The sequence below is a fragment of the Pezoporus wallicus genome, unplaced genomic scaffold (assembly GCF_028554395.1).
Source record: "Pezoporus wallicus isolate ANWC-B61680 ecotype Strahan unplaced genomic scaffold, APGP_CSIRO_Pwel_v1 contig_10790, whole genome shotgun sequence".
In the NCBI taxonomy this organism is placed as follows: Eukaryota; Metazoa; Chordata; class Aves; order Psittaciformes; family Psittacidae; genus Pezoporus; species Pezoporus wallicus.
In genome coordinates this window covers 459,902-477,373 of record NW_026640522.1, presented here as the reverse complement: position 1 = coordinate 477,373, position 17,472 = coordinate 459,902, and the positions used below count along the sequence as shown (strand labels likewise).

Genomic DNA, 17,472 nt, shown 5'->3' with positions numbered 1-17,472 from the left:
GCTCCCATCCCAGCCAGCCCCCCAGCTCCCATCCCAGCCAGCACCCCAGCATGGGCCCTGTGCTTCCCCAGTCCAGCTCCCCAGCTCCAATCCCAGTCACTCAGCTTGTCCCTGCCCTGGGCCACCTTGCCTTGCTGAGCCCCATTGAGCAGCTTGCAGGGCTTGGAAGGAAGGATGTAGCTTGGACAGCATCCCATGCTAGTGGACAGTGTCACCAGCATAATGACTGCCATGCAGCATCTCTGTGCTGGCCCTGGGCCATGGGGACACACAGCCCAGCCCAAGCCTGCAAGCGCAGCAGCTCCTCACAGCCGAGCTCTCCTTGGTGAGGAGACCCAAAAATCACCCTGCTTCCGCTCCCCGCAGTGCTCATTGCTCAGCTCCCGCAATGCCCCCGGGCACCGCTCGCCATCACCCCAGATCCAGTGTGTGGGATGGTGGCTGGGTCACAGGCGTGGTGTGGCATCACTGTCCCTTCCTGTCCCAGCCTCATCCAGGACTGTCCCGAGCTGATTCATGCCCTAGGCCCTAATTGCTATTTACACAGTGGCACCAAGTTCACTGAACTGGGGTAGAAAGGTGGTGGCACTGGCCCCACTGGGGCAGTAGCACAGTCATCATGGAGCACAGCCCAAGGTTGCCAGGGAACAGGCTGGAAGCAGCTCCAGGATGAGCCAGAGGATGGGCTCAGCAGAGCAGGTGCCCAGGGAATGGGATAACTCAATGGGAACTGGCATTTGGGAAGCTCAGACCTTGGCATCGAGCAAGCTCAGGAAGATGAACAGAGGGATGGAAGCTTCCTCCTGCACCCATCCCCGCTGGTGGGGATGCAGACAGGGGGAACAGGTCTGACAAGGCAGCCTCCTGCAGCAAGTGCTGCTGCCGCTGACTAATGCCAGGGTGGAGAGGCTCCATGCAACAGCTCACTTCCTCCAGGTCCCACCACCACCACCAGCCAACACCAACACTGAGCTGTAGCGATGCCGGCAGGTGCTGCTCACCTGCTCAACATGGGGACCCTGGGAGCTGGAGCATGTGGATGGGATGGCAGCTTAGTCCCATGCAGGAGCCAGCCAGCAGCATTCCACCAGATCCCTCGCCTCCACTCCTGCATGGGGAGCCAGGCTTCATCCCACCAAACTCACACCCAGCAGTCAGGCTCCCCTTGCCCACCGTGGCCCTGCTGCCATTAGGGGGGCCTGGCTGGATAAATCCACTCCCTCTGCTACACCCCTGTCCTGGTTGCCATAATCTCATCTCAAGGATGATGCTGGAGGTGGATCCTTTTGCTGGCTCCTTTATTCAGGCACAGTTCATGGGAAGGGGGAGGCTGGGAGCCAGGCTTATGACCATGTTTCAGACTGGAAGCGCTGGGACCGTTCCAGGGCTGCTAAATACTCCTCTGCTTCAGAGGGTGACAGGCCACCTTCCAGCTGCAGCACCGACTGCAGGGCTTCTGCCACCGCCGCTGGCATCTGCTTGGCATTCCTGGAGGAGAGAGGAGGTGGTGCAATGGAGGGCAAGAAGGAAAGCTAGGGCATATCAGCAGCCCCAGTGCCCTGGCAAAGCAAGGCAGCATCATCCCCTCCAGCTGAACCCACCACCCCAGCACACAGCAACAGGGGGGAACCTGCCTCACCCTGCAAGACAGGCTGCCTGGCACTGAATAAATGACAGGCTTTGAGAAGCAGCTCCTGCATTCCCTAGTGAGCAGCACCATCATCCACACAGGACTTCTCAGTGGTGGCATTTGCAAGCACAGACATGGCAAAGGAGCCTTAGCTGGGGCCCCATGTTGCTCCATTTCCTATCACGCTCATTAGAGGGACATGAGGAATATGCACGAGGTGTAATTTATCAGTGGGAGAACATGAAACTGTCCTTTCATCTCGGGAAACAGTGTGGAACGTGTCTGATCCTGAGCTGGCGAGACAACTGCTGTGAAGGAGCAGCCGCGTCCATCATCTGCCACCTCCTTGCAAGACATCTGCAGTGATTGTTCTGATATTTGCAACCAAAGCCAATTCAAACCTCCAAATAAAGAGAAATGGTGAAGAAAATGTGAGCTCCTGTGTAGAAGATACCCAAACAGGATCCAGCCCTTCCAAGCACAATTAGTTCTCATGGGAAATCAGATATTCAGAATTTTTCCTGGAGAGAGTTTCATTTGATGAACTGACTGTGCGAGAAAAAAACAGCTAATAAAACATCTCCCAGGCTGCTCCAATTGGCACAAGCAGCTGGTAACGTCCTTGCTGTGCCCCAGGAACAAGGCAGGGCTCTGACTTGCGTTTGAAGCTGATTAACATCCCAAAATACACAGAAAGGAGGTCTTCTTTTTTTGGAAGTCGCATTGTTTCTGAGTCAGGCACCAATATGCAAGTCCAAGATCATGGAGCCGGGCTTGGGATGCAAAACATGTCAAATAGCTGGTTTTTGCAGGAAAAAAAATAAGGGAGATTTGCAACCTTTTTCCCCCTGGGCACAATCATAGACAAGATCCAGCCCTGGCTCCCCAGAGTCTGCCCCAGGCAGCAAAACCACTGTGCTGCATGGGCCAGGGCCAGGGCCAGTGCTCAGGGACACGCAGCCCAGGACCCACTTTCCCATCTTCTCCTGGTGAGGCTGAAACTCAATACTATTTTTAGGTGAACAAGAGGCCATTTTGAGGCCAGGGCACCTGCACCTTCCTGCTTGGCATCCCACTGGAAAATCAGAGTCTGGGGGGTGACGGAAGGGCACTGTGATCCCAGGTATCCATCAGTGTGGTGTGGGCTGGTCAGGACGGGTGGGGAAGTGCCCACTGGGAACAGCACAGTTGGCATTTGTACAAGGAGGGTGAGGCTCTCAGATCATAGAATCCCAGACTGGTTTGGGTTGGCAGGGGCCTTGAAGCTCACCCAGTTCCAACCCCTGCCACGGGCAGGGACACCTTCCACTAGAGCAGCTTGCTCCAAGCCCCTGTGTCCAACCTGGCCTTGAACGCTGCCAGGGATGGGGCAGCCACAGCTTCTCTGGGCACCCTGTGCCAGTCTCACCCGCCTGCTTGGGGCTGAGGCTATCCCATGCTGTGGACAAAGATGGGTCTCAGAGCAACCCTGATGTCCAAAACACCATCCTCATGGCCACTACCAATCTCTGCAATGGGGAGAGCTGTGCAAGCCCTGCTCTTTCCAAGACACTTATCCTTTTTTGGCTGTCCCCAGGGTGTCTCCATCAGCACCAGAAAGTAGCAAAGAATGCAGGAAGAAAAGAACAGCTGCCCTATAGTCTCAGCATTTGGGCTGTGGAAGGAGACACAACCCCAAGTCCCAAGTGCAGCTTGATGGAGGAAACGGAACCCAAACCCCAGCTCCATGGGAAGGAATGGCTGGTTTGGGGTAAGGGCCCCAGGAAGCCCTGTGGAGCAGCAAGGCACAGCAGAGCAGGGGCAGTGGCCTGGCCTTAGCTTCCTGGGCAGTAACCAAGAACCTCCCTCTCCCAGGAATGCACTGAGGCCAGTCCCACCCCACGAGGCACCAGGCAAGTTCCTGCTCTCGTGGAGGACAGGCAGGGAAGAGCCTCCTGCAATTGCTGCTCATGTCGACAGCAAGGCCCAGGGTTGCTCAGCGCTTCCCAGGTCATGGGGTGCACGACAAACACCATCCCCAGCCTCTCACCTGCTCAAGGAGCCCAAAGCATTTCACAACCCTCACCCCGGGCAGCAGGGAGCAGCATCCTCCCTGCAGCCACACAGGCAGCAACAAGGGCAGGCAGGTTAAGGGCTTTGCCCAGGAAAAGAGCCAACGAGCAAGGAACGGAGCTGTAGATGCTCTGCCTCCAAAGGCCACACATTTTGGCCAACAGTCCAAGGTTTCCAACCAGCCCAAGCCTGGTGAATGATTGTGCTGTCAGAGGAGGCAGGCTGCACTGCAACATGACACAAGGCCAGCTGCAGCAGCTTTACCGTGGCTGTGGCTCTGCCCCTCCTCATCAGAGCACGGGGTAAGTGAGAAACGGCTCCCTAACCCCAGGGCTTGTGGAACAGGACACGCAGAGAGGAAGAGGCTGGTCCCTCTGCAGCAGGCACTGCAGCCCTACAGACCTGCCGAGAATGACTCTGGGGAGGTGGGAAGCAGCCACATGAACCCCTGCTCCCTTGATCCCTGCAGAGCCCTCGCACTCACCCAGCCAGGTAGACATGAGCATTCCTGCTGCTCAGCAGCTCCCACACCAGCCTGCGGTTCTCCAGGATGCGGTGCTGGACATAAACCTTCTCCTCCTGCAGGGAAATACAGTGCTGAGCCCACCAGCCCTGCCAGCAGCCTCAGCTCCAGCTCCAGCCCCATCACGCCTGCCTGACCCTGGGGACTGTTCCAAGGGGCTGTTTGCAGGAGCTTGGGGCAGCACAGACTGGGAGGAGCAGTTGGATGAACTGTCACACAGGGAAGGGGATCCCCACTCCTAATCTCAGCGCACTGGGATGGGGTGCTGGGAGATGGGTGCAGCAGCAGGAGCTTCAGTGGGGAACGTGCCCCGAGTAGCACCCCCAAATCCTCCGGCTGCTCCTGCCTGCTCCAGCTCTGGTGAAGAGCCCAGGGCCATGAACTGGGGAGTCCCCACCAGGACTCCTTTCCTGCCCTCACCTCTCCTATCTACGCACCCCCTTACCAAGGCTGCTGCAGGGCAGAGACCCTTCCCCACACCCTTGGCTGCTGCTCCTGGAGACTGGAACCAGCTTGAAAGGACAGAAAGCTTGGAGGGGTGGCCTTGGTCCCACTCCCTGCCCTGCGCTGTGCTTAAGGACTGGGCTTGGGGACTTCTGGCACAGCCCAGCCCAGCTGAGGAGAGTTCCCACAGGGTTAATCCACAAGACTTCATGCATCCAAGCAACTGCCTACAGCCCTGGCTCCCGCCCAAGAAGAACACCATTGCCAACGTGCCTGAGTTCACTGCTGGCTCCTCCATGACAAAGGTGACACTGTGATGGAGGCCAGGCCCTCAGCCGCGTGTCCCATCACACGGGGCTCTGCACAGCCCTGGTGCAGCCACCACCCCACCTCCTCCTCCCAGCCCATCCAGGCCCAAAGGCAAGGAGGCTCCTGCTGCCCCCGAGGCTGCCTGTGTGCTGCACAGGAGGTGTGCGTGGGAACAGCCCGGCTGGCACAGGAGCCGTCACTGCAGCGTCAGCAGGTCCCACACAGCTCTGCTGCACTCAGGTCACCCCCGGGCACAGCCCCGCTCGGCACTGGTGCTGCAGGGGGTAAAGAGCCCATCCCAAAGACCAGCCCTGCCAGCAGCCAGCTCCAGCACCAGCACCATCAGGCAGAAGGGCTGATGGAGGCTCTGCCAGTGAGGCTGGGCTCCCAGGGGGTCACTTCAGGAGCTGCAGCTCCCAGATACCAGAGCACCCACTGACAAACCCAGGTCTCACTAAACCCAGGGGCATCCTGCTGGGAATGAGCCACATTAGACTGGGATCAGTCCGCACGTGGGGAGATTGCAGTGACGTCCTGTCACATCACGAGGGGACTTTATGGAGAGGAGGGGAATCCTGCTCAGCCATGGAGCATCCCAGCTCCTGCCAGCCTTACTGAAAGCAAAGGTTTTGACAAGCTCATGGCTGTGGTATCACAATCTCAGACTGGTTTGGGTTGGAAGGGACCTCGAAGTTCATTCAGCTCCAACCCCTGCCATGGGCAGGGACACCTTCCACCAAGCCCCTGTGTCCAACCTGCCCTTGAACACTGCCAGGGATGAGGCAGCCACAGCTTCTCTGGGCACCCTGTGCCAGCGCCTCAGCACCCTCACAGGGAAGAGCTTCTCCCTAAGATCCAACCTAAATCTCCCTTGTTAGTTTAAATCCATCACCCCTTGTCCTATTGCTATATTCCCTGATGAAGAGGCCCTCTCCAGCATCCTTGTAGCCCCCTTCAGACACTGGAAGCTGCTCTGATGTCTCCACGCAGCTTCTCTTCTCCAGGCTGAACAACCCCAATGTTCTCAGCCTGTCTCCATACAGGAGGTGCTCCAGGCCCTGATCATCCTCGTGGCCTCCTCTGGACTTGCTCCAACAGCTCCATGTCCTTCTGTTGAGGACACCAGAACTGCACACAGTGCTGGAAGTGAGGTCTCATGAGAGCAGAGCAGAGGGGCAGGATCATCTCCCTGTGCTGCTGCTCATTCTCTGGGGGTGCAGCCCAGCACAGTGGGGGTTCTCGGCTCAAGCGCACACTGAAGCTGGGTCATAGGGAGCTTCTCCTCACCCAGCACCCCAAGTTCTTCTCCTCAGGCTGCTCTGAATCACTTCTCTGCCCAACCTGTATCTGTGCCTGGGACTGCCCCAACCATTGTACCTGTGGCTCTACGTATCACCCACCTCCCTGTGCGGCACTACAAGCGCTCAGTGGCAGAAGACTCATGACAAACGGAGCAGGCAGAGGAGGCTGGGAGGCACACTCCAATGTGAGTCCTGTCCCTCCAGAGGCTGTGAGGGCAGGAGGAGCTCTGGGGCTGCTCTCCAGGGAGCAGCAGGTCCCTGCTTCACGGTGTGAGCCACCAGACAGAAGGCATGCTGGTCACCCAACAAACCTCTGCAGTGCTGCTCCGGGTCATCAAAGACTTGGAGAGCCTTCAAAGAAGCATTCAACTCGTGCCCTGCAAGTGACTGGATAAAAGGTGCTGGCTTCATGTCAATGCATGCACACAGCCAGAAGAAAAGGACTGGTGCAGCTGAGCTACCTGGAAATACCCATTCTCACTGCCCCTTTTTATCAGATGTCTGTTTCAAAGGCAGGCTGAACTGTCAGTGCCATCAAGGGCACTGAGGCAGGGCAAGGCAGTGAAAATACCAGACACTGCCTGGGAAATATGGGAGCAAAGTGAGGGGCTGAGCTGCGGGAGTGCTTGTACCTCCAGGAGCTGTCTCCTCATGGCTGGGGCTCGGGGAGAGCTGGCACAAAGGCCACTGATCAGAGGGACACGGTGGGGAGGGTGGCACTCAACCAAGAAAGGCGCCTGGTGACACGTGAGAGACTGGGAGCCCTTCCTCCCTCACATGGTCCAGCCAAACAAAGCTGCTCACCCTTATCTGCTCCGGTGCTTGCTGGCCCTGTCCCAGCCAGCTTTCCATGTCCCAGCTGGGCAGTGGCACTGCAGTGCTGGGGAGATCCCAGCCAGCACCGAGGTGACCACTGTGCCACGCCACCAGGCTCTCCTCAGGCCATGCCAACAGGTACAGGGGCAGAAACACTGGCAGAGTCCCATCAGTGCTGCCTGACGTGCTTCTTTATCCACCCTCATCCTCTAGGAACTAACCTGGTCCCTGGAGAAGGCCGTGAAGAGTGTCAGGAAGCCCTTTGCCACCAGCTCTTCCCACTCTGCCTGGCAGTAGAAGTCCTTGGATTTCTGGCGGCAGCCAAAGAACAAGCAGTTCCCTGCAGGGAGCAAACCAGAGGGGCTGTGCTGGGGACTGAGCACCCTGAGTGCTGGGCACTGCTCCTGTCCCTACTCACAGAGAGCCAAGAAAGAGCCTCTGCAGAGCCCTATCCCAACCCAAGGACAGCAGCACAGTCTGTGGGTACCCACACAGGCTGCACGCAGCAGGCTTTGGTCCTCACCTGCCCCAGAGCCCAGCCTGCTCCTAAACACAGCAAAGCCTGGGCCTGTCCAAGCCCTCAGGAGCACCCAGAGCCAGGGCTACCCCTCACCTCTCCATCCCTGGGCCACCCGCTCCTGTATCGCTGCTCGGAAAGGTGCCACCCCTGTTCCAGGGCCGATCATGATGACGGGAGTGTCAGGGTCAGATGGGAACTTCAGGCCCCCCTTCTTCACCCAAAGAGGCACCCGGACATCACCTGCAAAGCAAACAGACCAAGTGGCATCACCCCTTCCCCACCACCCTCCAAAGATCCTGGTGGCTCCTGGCTTAGCACCACCCCAGCACCAAGCACGCCGGTGCCATGGAGACATGAGGTGTGTGTGAAAAGCACTTCAGATGCCTCAGCCCTGTCTCTGCAAGCACCTGAATGAACCCCAAAGCAAAGCTAGAGCCCCACAGTACATGTGCTGTGGGACAGCCTTCTCCTCACACAGGGATGACAGCAGTGGAGGTGAGCAGAGATCTCAGCCTGGCTGTCGAGTCAGGAATGGCCAAACCTGCCTCTGCTGGGAGCCAGAGAGGTGAAGATACTCATCTAGCTTCTCTGAGAAGACTCAGTCTTGCCCTGGAGTCACACAAAGTAGCTCTCTACCATCCTGCAGCAGGGAGACCCCATGAGCTTGTTATGTTTGCCTGGGGACCAGGCTGGAGGGGTTTTGTGGTTGAAGCAGATGAGCAGCATACACAGGCTTTGCAGGCCAGGATGGATGTGCTCAAAGGAAGGACCATCCATCTCAGCGCTGGTGCTGTGGGGCTGGAGGTGTCCAGCAGTCAGAGCACTACTAGCTCCAGGACACCAGAAGCAGCCCACTGTGGGACAGCAGGGCACTGAGAGCAGGACGGTAGAACAGCTGGGACACAACCAGGAGTTCATGGTGCTCAGGGCAAGCTGGAAGAGCATGCAAGGCTCTGAAGAGGACGGGAGCAGCGAGGAAGGGCTGTCAGTGTGAGTTCAGCCCATCCTGCCAAGCCAGCATGCTCCAGCTGCCCATAGCGGTGGTGCTCCACCACATGGCCACCACCACACAGCTCCACCACGGTCCCATGGGAGCAGCACTGGGTGCTACGCAAGCACATAAAGGTTCTCATAGAGTCCAAGCAATTACCTTGCTCTGGGTTGAGAGAAGCCAGCCAGGTAGAGCAGAGGCCACGGCGGGGTTTGCTGAGCCACGTCTTGTACCGCACCACTGCCATGAGGATCTGGATCCGGTCAGGATGAGCCTGTGCCCAGACAGGAGTCAGGAGAAACAAGAACCCACCCAGTACAGGTCTGCAGGAAGAGTCCTGTGCCTCCATCAAGGACAAAGCCTGTGCCCAGCTCCTGCCAGCGCACCTGCTACCCTTGTCCCAGCCTGAAACAGCCACTTGGACAAAGAATGGAGCACAGCCTGGCCCAAAACCCTCTGGGGATCTTCCCAGGGAAGCAGTGCTGTGGGAATGCACAGGACCCAGGACAGCTCTGCACAGCTGGCAACAGCAAGAGGCACTGTCCAACCCAAGAGGCACCCATGGAGGACAAATGCCAGCTGTCATGGGCTGACATGTGCAAGCCACCCAGGGCAGGTCCCACTGCCACCTCCCGGCTGCAGCAGGAAGCAGCAGTCCCCTTCCATGACCACACCACCTAGGATGCTCCCAGCCTAAGCGCCACCACATCCACTGCTCCCTGTGACAAGGACACCAGACCTCTGCTGTGCACTGGGACAGGCTCAGCACTTGTGGGGCCCTGAGGTTTACATCCAGCATGTCAGGGTGCCGCACGCTTACAGCAGAGCAGGGGTTTGGGTGGGCTGCAGGTGCTCAGAAGGCCTGGGAGTACAGCCTGAACATCCACAGTGTGCACAGCACCAGTGGTGAGCCCTGGCCCTGTCAGACCCTCGGCTCAGAACCTGACTGAGGCCAACAGGGGCTGAGATCTTACCAGCATGGAGGAGGCGATGGAGAAGGCGCGAGGTCTGATGTGCGGGATGAGGTCCAGCAGGTATTCGGGGGGAATGGCACATGTGGTGTGAGGGAAATCCCACATGACCTGCAAACCAAGGCTGGTGAAACCCGGGACACCCCAGAGGCAGTCTGCCTGCTTCTCAGGGGGATAGAGGCTGTCCCACGCTGCCCCTGACTGAAGCCATCATCTCGGCTAACCCTGAGCACCAACCCTGTCCCACCACCCTCCTCTCACCCCCAGGCTGCAGCACAGGGTCCACCACAGAGCCCAGGCAGCTTTGGAGCAGGTCTTAATCCACCAGTGAAGTAGATTAAATTCCCCAGCCAAGAAATAATGGCTGATCCTCTGCCTGGTGCTTTCTCCATGGCACAGCCCTCACAGAGTGGCTCTGCCATGCGTCTTGCGCAGCCTCACCTCCAGCGTGGTCCTGCGGGGCCGGTTGCAGTAGCTGTACAGCTCCTCCTGGCCCTGGGCAGAGCTGAACTCCTGCAGCTTCTCCCTCTCCAGCTCGTTGGTAGAGAAGCAGGACAGGAGCTGGAAGAAGGAGCGCCGTGGCACGCAGGAGATGTCCAGGTAGTGTGTGACCAGGTGCCGGATGGAACAGGGCTGTGGCAGCAGGGCAGGGAGGGCTGTCCCTGCAGGGAAGGCAGCAGGAGTCGCTCAGCAGGGCGCTGAACGCAGAGCACTGCCTGCCTGCTGCCCCTGCAGCTCTGCAGCTCCACAGGTACCCACACAAGGGCAGCTCTGCTGCCTGCAGGCACCCAGTTGCTGCATGAGCATGCCAGAGGAGCCAACTTTAGTTACTGCCACCACTGCTTCCCCCGTGGGCTCCCACTCCCTCCTGCTCTTCCCAGCTTGCTTTTCAAGCCCACAGGTTTGCAAAAGAGAAAGCCACTGGTAAGCTGTCCTTTATACAAGTGTTTTAAGATGATGCCTTATCCATATGGGTCCCACCTTGCCTGTACACAGTGCAGTGGAAATAACCAGCAGTGTGGTACGTGTCAGGCCTGTCCTTGCCTCCTGCTTCTCTCCCAAGTGTGTGAGGAGAGGCCTGAATTTAGAATCATAGGATCCCAGCCTGGTTGGGTTGGAAGGGACCTCAAAGCTCCTCCAGCTCCAACCCCTGCCACGGGCAGGGACACCTTCCACTAGAGCAGCTTGCTCCAAGCCCCTGTGTCCAACCTGGCCTTGAACACTGCCAGGGATGGGGCAGCCACAGCTTCTCTGGGCACCCTGTGCCAGCTCCTCACCAATTTCTCTTGGGTTTGCCTGCCAGGCCAAAAACCCAGCAGTGAGCACTTGGTCACTGGGCAGAATGGGGAGACCTGCGTGCCCCAGGCAAGGAAGCACAGGCTTCCTGGTTCAGGGTGGGGAGGCTGCAGGATCCTCCACAGGGTCTTCCACAGCAGGACACTGCTGGAGTCCTCCCAGGAGTGATACTAACATGAGATCCCTAATGTGGGATCCAGAGGCGCTCAGAGCTGGGAGGGAAGGAGAACACCTAAACCGTGAGACAGGCACAAGTCCTGTGTCCATCAGCCACTCTCAGCTCCCTGTAACCAGGGCTAAAGCAAAGGAAAAGTAGAGCTCCAGGATGGGGCAGGGCTCAGAGCTGCCCGGTCCCCAGGAAGGAGAGGAGCAGTGGGCAGCACCTACCAGGCTCTGTGGGCTTGAGCACAAAGTGTCTGTCCGGATCCAGGCGCAGGAGCTGGCAGAACTGCTCCACATCTTCAGGGCAGTTCTGGGGCTGCACCATCACCACGTCCCCAGCACTGTACCTAGGGGTGCAGCGGAATCAGCTGAGTGCAGCCATGGGGCAGGCCACGGACACAGCACCATCATCCAGCACCCACACCGGGGCAGAGGCCACAGCTCAGCCAAACCCTCAGCATCACCAATGTTGTGCTCTCTAACCAGACAAGGCAAAGAGCTGGTCCCTGGGCAGGACACTGCCATACACCCCTGACTGCCATGTAGGGGGACAGTGCAGCCAGGACCACATCCACAGTGCTGCAGCTTCAGATCTTAGGGAAAAGGGGAGTGGACGAGGAAAGCAACGGGGCACCCCATCCCACCCAGCAAAGCTGGGGAGTCAGGAAAATGCTTACGTGATCCCTGAGCCCGTGACGTCAAACTCAATGAGCCGGACATCCTGGAAGTGGGATTGTGCCGTGAGCCGCTGGTTGGACACCACCGGAGCAGCGAAGGGACAGAACTCGGAGGGAGCAGCTCTGGGTGCTGTGGGCTGGAGCAGGACCCCACTGGGCTGTGGGGAGTCCTCAGCCACGTAGTGTAGGGTGTACTTTGGGGGCAGGCTGTGGAGAGGAAAGCAATGCAGTGTGGTTACCTCCATGCCACAGCGCCTCTGCTGCTGTAGTGCTAGAGGCTGGAGGTAGGGAGAGGCCTGAACTCTGCCCACCATACCCACCACCCATCATCCCTGTCTCCTGGAGCTGGCTTGGGGCAAGGGAACACAATGCAGACTGCCAGGAGAAGGAGACCCCAAAGGCTTCAGAGCAGGCAGAGAGGGAGGTGGGGCATACACACTCAGCAGGGCGGCCTAGGCAGAGGCATATCAGGACAGCCAAATGGACAGAACCCTGCTGGGACAGCACACCCAGGGGACAGGGGGACACCCCATCCAGTGAGAGATGGGCCACCCGTGACCAAAGTCCAAGGGATACTTGGGACCCCAAAAGCTGCCTGGGGAGGCTTCCTGGTCAGAGCTTATCTCCACCCAAGGAAAGAGCCAAGGAAGCAGAGCATCTCACCCCAGGCAGCTTCAGCAGCCCCTGCCTTCCCCTGTACTCACCGTACATCGGGGCTGATGATCTCAAGGCCAGGAGGGAGAGGATACAACACGAGGATCTTGTCCCATAAGGCCACAAGCCATGGATCAATCACTGCATCTGGCCTGCAGGTGGGAAAGTCAGGCTGCAGCAGTGCAGCAGCATCCCTTCAGGCTCAAGTGCTGCTACACCTGCACCCAGACACCACTGAGCCACCCCTGGGCAACCACCTCTGCTCTGCTTCCAGCACACAGTCACTCCATGCCGTTCCCTCCCAGCTTCAGGTCTGGAAACATCTCAGCCACTCTGAGCAATCACTCACTTTCTGCGGACCAACCACTGATGCCTGAAGAGAACCACCAACCCCCTGCACACAGGTGGTGGCAGTCACCAACTCCTGGGGCACACACAGCCTCTGCCCCATGCAAGGAGAGCAGCAGCACAGCTCAGGCTGCTGCAATGCAGCAAGTACAGCTGTGTAAACACCCCCCCCCCACACACACACACACACCCCACCCCCTCCCCCGACCTGAACAGGACTGGGGCAGAGCCAGGAAATGTTTGCACATGCTGGGGGACATGGACACCCTGGGGAAGGAAGTGACCCAGGTCCTGGCACAGGAGAGCAGAGAGCAGCATGTTCACAGAGAGCAGCAGGAGGCTGCTGCCATGTCTGGGGCACAGAAGCAGACCCATGGTGGGAGCAGCATGATGCTGTCCCCAGGGATGGGGTGAAGCATACACAGTTCTGCCAATGAGAAACCAAGGTGCACCCCAGGACTCCCTCCCCTGCACCCCTACACTGGGCTCTTACCCCAAGTCATGCTGGTCATCTCCCAAGGCCACTGGCAGCAGAGGGCTGCCACCAAGCTGCAGCAGCCGCTTGTGGAGCTTCTTTGCAATGAAGTTAAACCTGAGGAGAGAATAAGCCCAGCTGCAGAGATCCAGCAAGCAGGACCTGACCCCAGCCCTGCCCAGCTTGGGCCTCCATCCTGGGGCAGATCAGGGAGCCATAGAATCTCAGACTGGTTTGACTTGAAGGGACCTTAAAGCTCATCCAGTCTCAACCACCTGCCACGGGCAGGGACACCTTCCACTAGAGCAGCTTGCTCCAAGCCCCTGTGTCCAACCTGCCCTTGAACACTGCCAGGGATGGGGCAGCCACAGCTTCTCTGGGCACTCTGTGCCAGCGCCTCAGCACCCTCACAGGGAAGAGCTTCTGCCTAAGAGCTCAGCTCAGTCTCCCCTCTGGCAGGCTAAAGCTGGATGCTGGCTGCCACTTGCCGGGCCACTCAGGCGGTTCCCAGCTCCCAGGAGGGACTCAGGGAGGTGCAGCTTCCCTTCAGGACAGCTGTGTCCCAGACAAACACCTCCTTCCCTCTCGCCCCTCACTGCCCATGGAGCTCTGGCACACTCCCATCTGTCCCACTACAGCTCTTTTGGGCACATGGGAACAATCTCTTGGGAGAGAACCGGGACCAATGGCAATGGGTCTGGCTGCCACCTAAAACTCTTGTGTTTCATATCTCCCCTTGGCTTGTTCCACCCAAATTCCTGTGACACAGGCTGTCCTGCAGTGCAGACACAGAACAGAATCGCCGTACTGAATGACTGAAAAATGATGCGTGCCACACTGCAGCAAAGCATTGCTTGAAGAGCTCAGGAGGAAAGAAACAGGCAGGAGCCCAATTCCTGGGAATCGGGAGGCTCATGGGCTCATTTTGAAGGGAATTTCAGTCTGTGTGAGCTGCTGCTCTAGAACCAGGCTCCGTCTCCCCCCTCACCCCCTTCGCTCTGCAGTGACCCTGGTCCCGCTGCAGCCAGAGCTGAGGAGCGGACCCGGAGCCTCGGCGCCGCTTACTTGGGGTAGGAGGAGTCGCCGAGGCCCAGCACGGCGTAGTCCAGCCGGCAGAGGGCACCAGAGGGCAGGTTCTTCCGGAACAGGAACCGCCAGAACAGCTGCAGGGACACGGGGCGGTCACGGGGCTGCCGGGAGCCTCCCCCTGCCTCCTGCCGCAGAGCAGCGCGGGGAGCGGGGCTTCCTGCACAGGTGAGCCCCGAGAGCAGGCACCGCGCTGTGAGCTCTGCACAGCTGCAGCTCCTGCCCTGGTGCAGCCCCTCCAGCTGCTGAAACCTCCCCAGCTCCCTGCCCGCGTCCCATCAGTGACACCAGATGTGGCGGTGCTGCTCCAAAGCTCCCCCCGCCAACAGTAACCACTGCTCAAGCTGCCTCCAGAGATAAAGCCAATCACTGGGGCAGGAATGTAAAAGCAACATGGAGAGGAGCACCTCCTACCTTCATGTTGTCAGGGGGGTCACCCTGGCCAGTGGTTGCACACACAAATACCACCAAGAGCTCGTTGATGAGGTTGGCCTGTGGGCACAACATGGAAAGGCACATTCAGGTCAGCAGCCTACAAATACATGTCACAGAATCAAAGAATAGTTAGGGTTGGAAAGGACCTTAAGATCATCCAGTTCCAACCCCCCATGCCATGGGCAGGGACACCTCACACTAAACCATGGCACCCAAGGCTCTGTCCAACCTGGCCTTGAACACCGCCAGGGATGGAGCATTCACAACTTCCCTGGGCAACCCATTCCAGTGCCTCACCACCCTCACAAGGAAAGAACTTCCTCCTTATATCCAATCTAAACTTCCCCTGTTTTTTAACCCGTTACCCCTTGTCCTGTCACTACAGTCCCTAATGAAGAGTCCCTCCCCAGCATCCCTATAGGCCCCCTTCAGATACTGGACGCTGCTCTGAGGTCTCCCTGCAGCCTTCTCTTCTCCAGCCCAAGCTGCTCACATCACACCGACTTCACGGACAAACCATGCTCGGAATAAAACCCCCAGCCCGCCATGGCACCACCTCCTCTACAGGCACCGCAGCAGCAGCAGCTCCTCAGTGCTGCTCGCCTTGCAGGGTACAGCTGCGTGCAGTCCAACACAGACACGGGGCAGCGCTCCGTTCCCCCACCCTTTCAAGCCACAAAGCCAGGGTCTGCGAGGATGCCCGAGTGCCACAAAATGGGATTTCTAGGAGACGGGAGCACACCCTTGCATCACCACTCACCACATCATAGCTGTCCAGAGCCTCCACCGTGCACTGGAGGTGCCGCCGCTTGGCTTCTCTGCCGATCCTCTCGGCTGTGTCTTGAGCCGTCCCGGTCTGGCTGCCAAAGAGAACAAGGAGCTTCCGTGCTGCCATCTGCAAGGGTGTTACAAAGGAGGGGGCTGACACCCACATTCAGGCTTCTCTGGGACGGAGACGGGGGCCGGGGGCTCGGGGCCGGGGCTTTGCCCCGGCCCCGAGCCCCCGGCCCCCGTCTCCGTCCCAGGCCTCCAGCGCCGCCATACTCACCACACGCCATCCCCGCGCCGCCGCTCCTGCTTACGCTATCACCCCGCGACAGTGCGGGCGTCACCAGGCAGCGCCGCAGCCGGGGCCCGGCGGCTCCGGTGCCGGTGCCGGTGCCGCGGTGTGAGGCGGGACCATGCTGTTCTCGCTGCGGGAGCTGGTGCAGTGGTTGGGCTTTGCCACCTTCGAGATCTTCCTGCACGGGCTGGCGGTGCTGGCTTTCTCCGTGCTGCTCGTGCTGAAGGTGGACGGCGCGGCCGCGGCGCTCTCCTGGTGGGTGGTGTTCGTGCCGTTCTTCGCCGCTGATGGGCTCAGCACCTACTTCACCACCATCGTGACGGTGCGGCTGTTCCAGGACGGCGAGAAGCGCCTGGCCGTGCTGCGGCTCTTCTGGATCCTCACCATCCTCAGCCTCAAGTTCGTCTTCGAGATGCTGCTGTGCCAGAAGCTGGTGGAGCACACGCGCGAGCTCTGGTACGGGCTCATCATGTCGCCCGTCTTCATCCTGCTCCAGCTGCTCATGATCCGAGCCTGCCGGGTGAACTGACGCCGCGGGCACAGGTCTGCCTCCCCGCGGTTCGCGGAGTGTGTCTGTGCACAGGGCAGCAGGGCACACAGGGCTGGCGCTGTGTGCTGGCGCTGTGGGCTGCCACTGAGCTCGCTGCAGGGCCGTACAGTGCCGTGGTTCTTCCAGAGACCCTTCCGTGCCGCATCCTCGTTTCAGTTCACTCAGCTCCAGGTGTTGCTGCGCATCCTGCCCTGCACTGTTTGGCAGTCGTTTTATTTTAAAATAAAAACGCATGGAAGGATTAGTTCTATTTTTTTTTTTTTTCCTTAGAAGGCATTTGTATTTAAAATTCCTGCCTGGAGAAGGGGGATTATCTGGGGGTTGGTTGCTGTGGGTGTCCTCGGACACCCCTGCAGCTGCCTCACCTACACTGCCTGAGGCCACACTGACTTCAGCTTTTGGTTGACAAGAAGCTCCACATGATCCAGCTTCAGTGTGCACTTGAGCCCAGAACCCCCCCTGTGCTGGGCTGCGCCCTCAGAGCATGAGCAGCAGCTCAGAGAGAGGACCCTGCCCCTCTGCTGTGCTCTGGGGAGACCCCCCCTTGCAGCCCTGATCCTGCTCTGGGGCAGCAGCGCAAGAGGGACGTGGAGCTGTTGGAGAGAGTCCAGAGGAGGCCATGGAGATGCTGCGAGGGCTGGAGCAGCTCTGCTCTGGAGCCAGGCTGAGAGAGCTGGGCTGGGGCAGCCTGGAGAAGAGAAGGCTCCTGAAGGGGAGACCTGAGAGCAGCTCCAGTGCCTGAAGGGGCTGCAGGAAACCTGGAGAGGGGCTTGGGACAAGGGATGTAGGGACAGGCCAAGGGGAATGGCTTTAACCTGCCTGAGGGGAGACTGAGATGAGCTCTTAGGCAGAAGCTCTTCCCTGGGAGGGTGCTGAGGTGCTGGCACAGGGTGCCCAGAGAAGCTGTGGCTGCCCCATCCCTGGCAGTGTTCAAGGCCAGGTTGGACACAGGGGCTTGGAGCAAGCTGCTCTAGTGGAAGGTGTCCCTGGATGTGGCAGGGGTTGGAGCTGGAGGAGCTTTAAGGTCCCTTCCAACACAAACCAGGCTGGGATTCCATGATTCACCAGCACAGCTGATTTGTTTCTGTCTTTTGCTTCCCTGAGCTGTTTCATGCCTTCAGTGCTCTGCAGGGTGTTACATGGCCATGCTCTGAGCCAGAGAGAACTGA

The 17,472-nt window shown here is 59.0% G+C and overlaps 2 protein-coding genes across 4 annotated transcripts; one reads left to right on the top strand and one right to left on the bottom strand.

The window, feature by feature from the left end:
- Window positions 1-1,281: 1,281 nt before the first annotated feature.
- On the bottom strand, window positions 1,282-15,795 carry NDOR1 (NADPH dependent diflavin oxidoreductase 1). Of its 3 annotated transcripts, none has more exons than XM_057419323.1 (15): window positions 15,739-15,795; window positions 15,451-15,585; window positions 14,670-14,747; window positions 14,235-14,332; window positions 13,188-13,286; window positions 12,397-12,498; window positions 11,693-11,899; window positions 11,241-11,362; window positions 9,999-10,219; window positions 9,561-9,668; window positions 8,746-8,860; window positions 7,689-7,835; window positions 7,297-7,415; window positions 4,167-4,261; window positions 1,282-1,488 (listed from the first exon to the last, which is right to left on the bottom strand). In XM_057419323.1, the coding sequence occupies exons 2-15, from the start codon at window positions 15,583-15,585 to the stop codon at window positions 1,344-1,346; spliced, it is 1,791 nt and encodes a 596-aa protein (XP_057275306.1). In that variant the 5' UTR covers window positions 15,739-15,795; the 3' UTR covers window positions 1,282-1,343. The 3 variants fall into 3 exon arrangements, with proteins under 3 accessions (XP_057275306.1, XP_057275308.1, XP_057275307.1); XM_057419325.1 differs by lacking the exon at window positions 1,282-1,488 and adding an exon at window positions 1,517-2,031; XM_057419324.1 differs by lacking the exon at window positions 1,282-1,488 and adding an exon at window positions 2,048-2,429.
- Window positions 15,796-15,870: 75 nt separating this feature from the next.
- Window positions 15,871-16,306, top strand: TMEM203 (transmembrane protein 203). The gene has a single exon (XM_057419331.1). The coding sequence runs from the start codon at window positions 15,872-15,874 to the stop codon at window positions 16,280-16,282; it is 411 nt and encodes a 136-aa protein (XP_057275314.1). The 5' UTR covers window position 15,871; the 3' UTR covers window positions 16,283-16,306.
- Window positions 16,307-17,472: the final 1,166 nt, after the last annotated feature.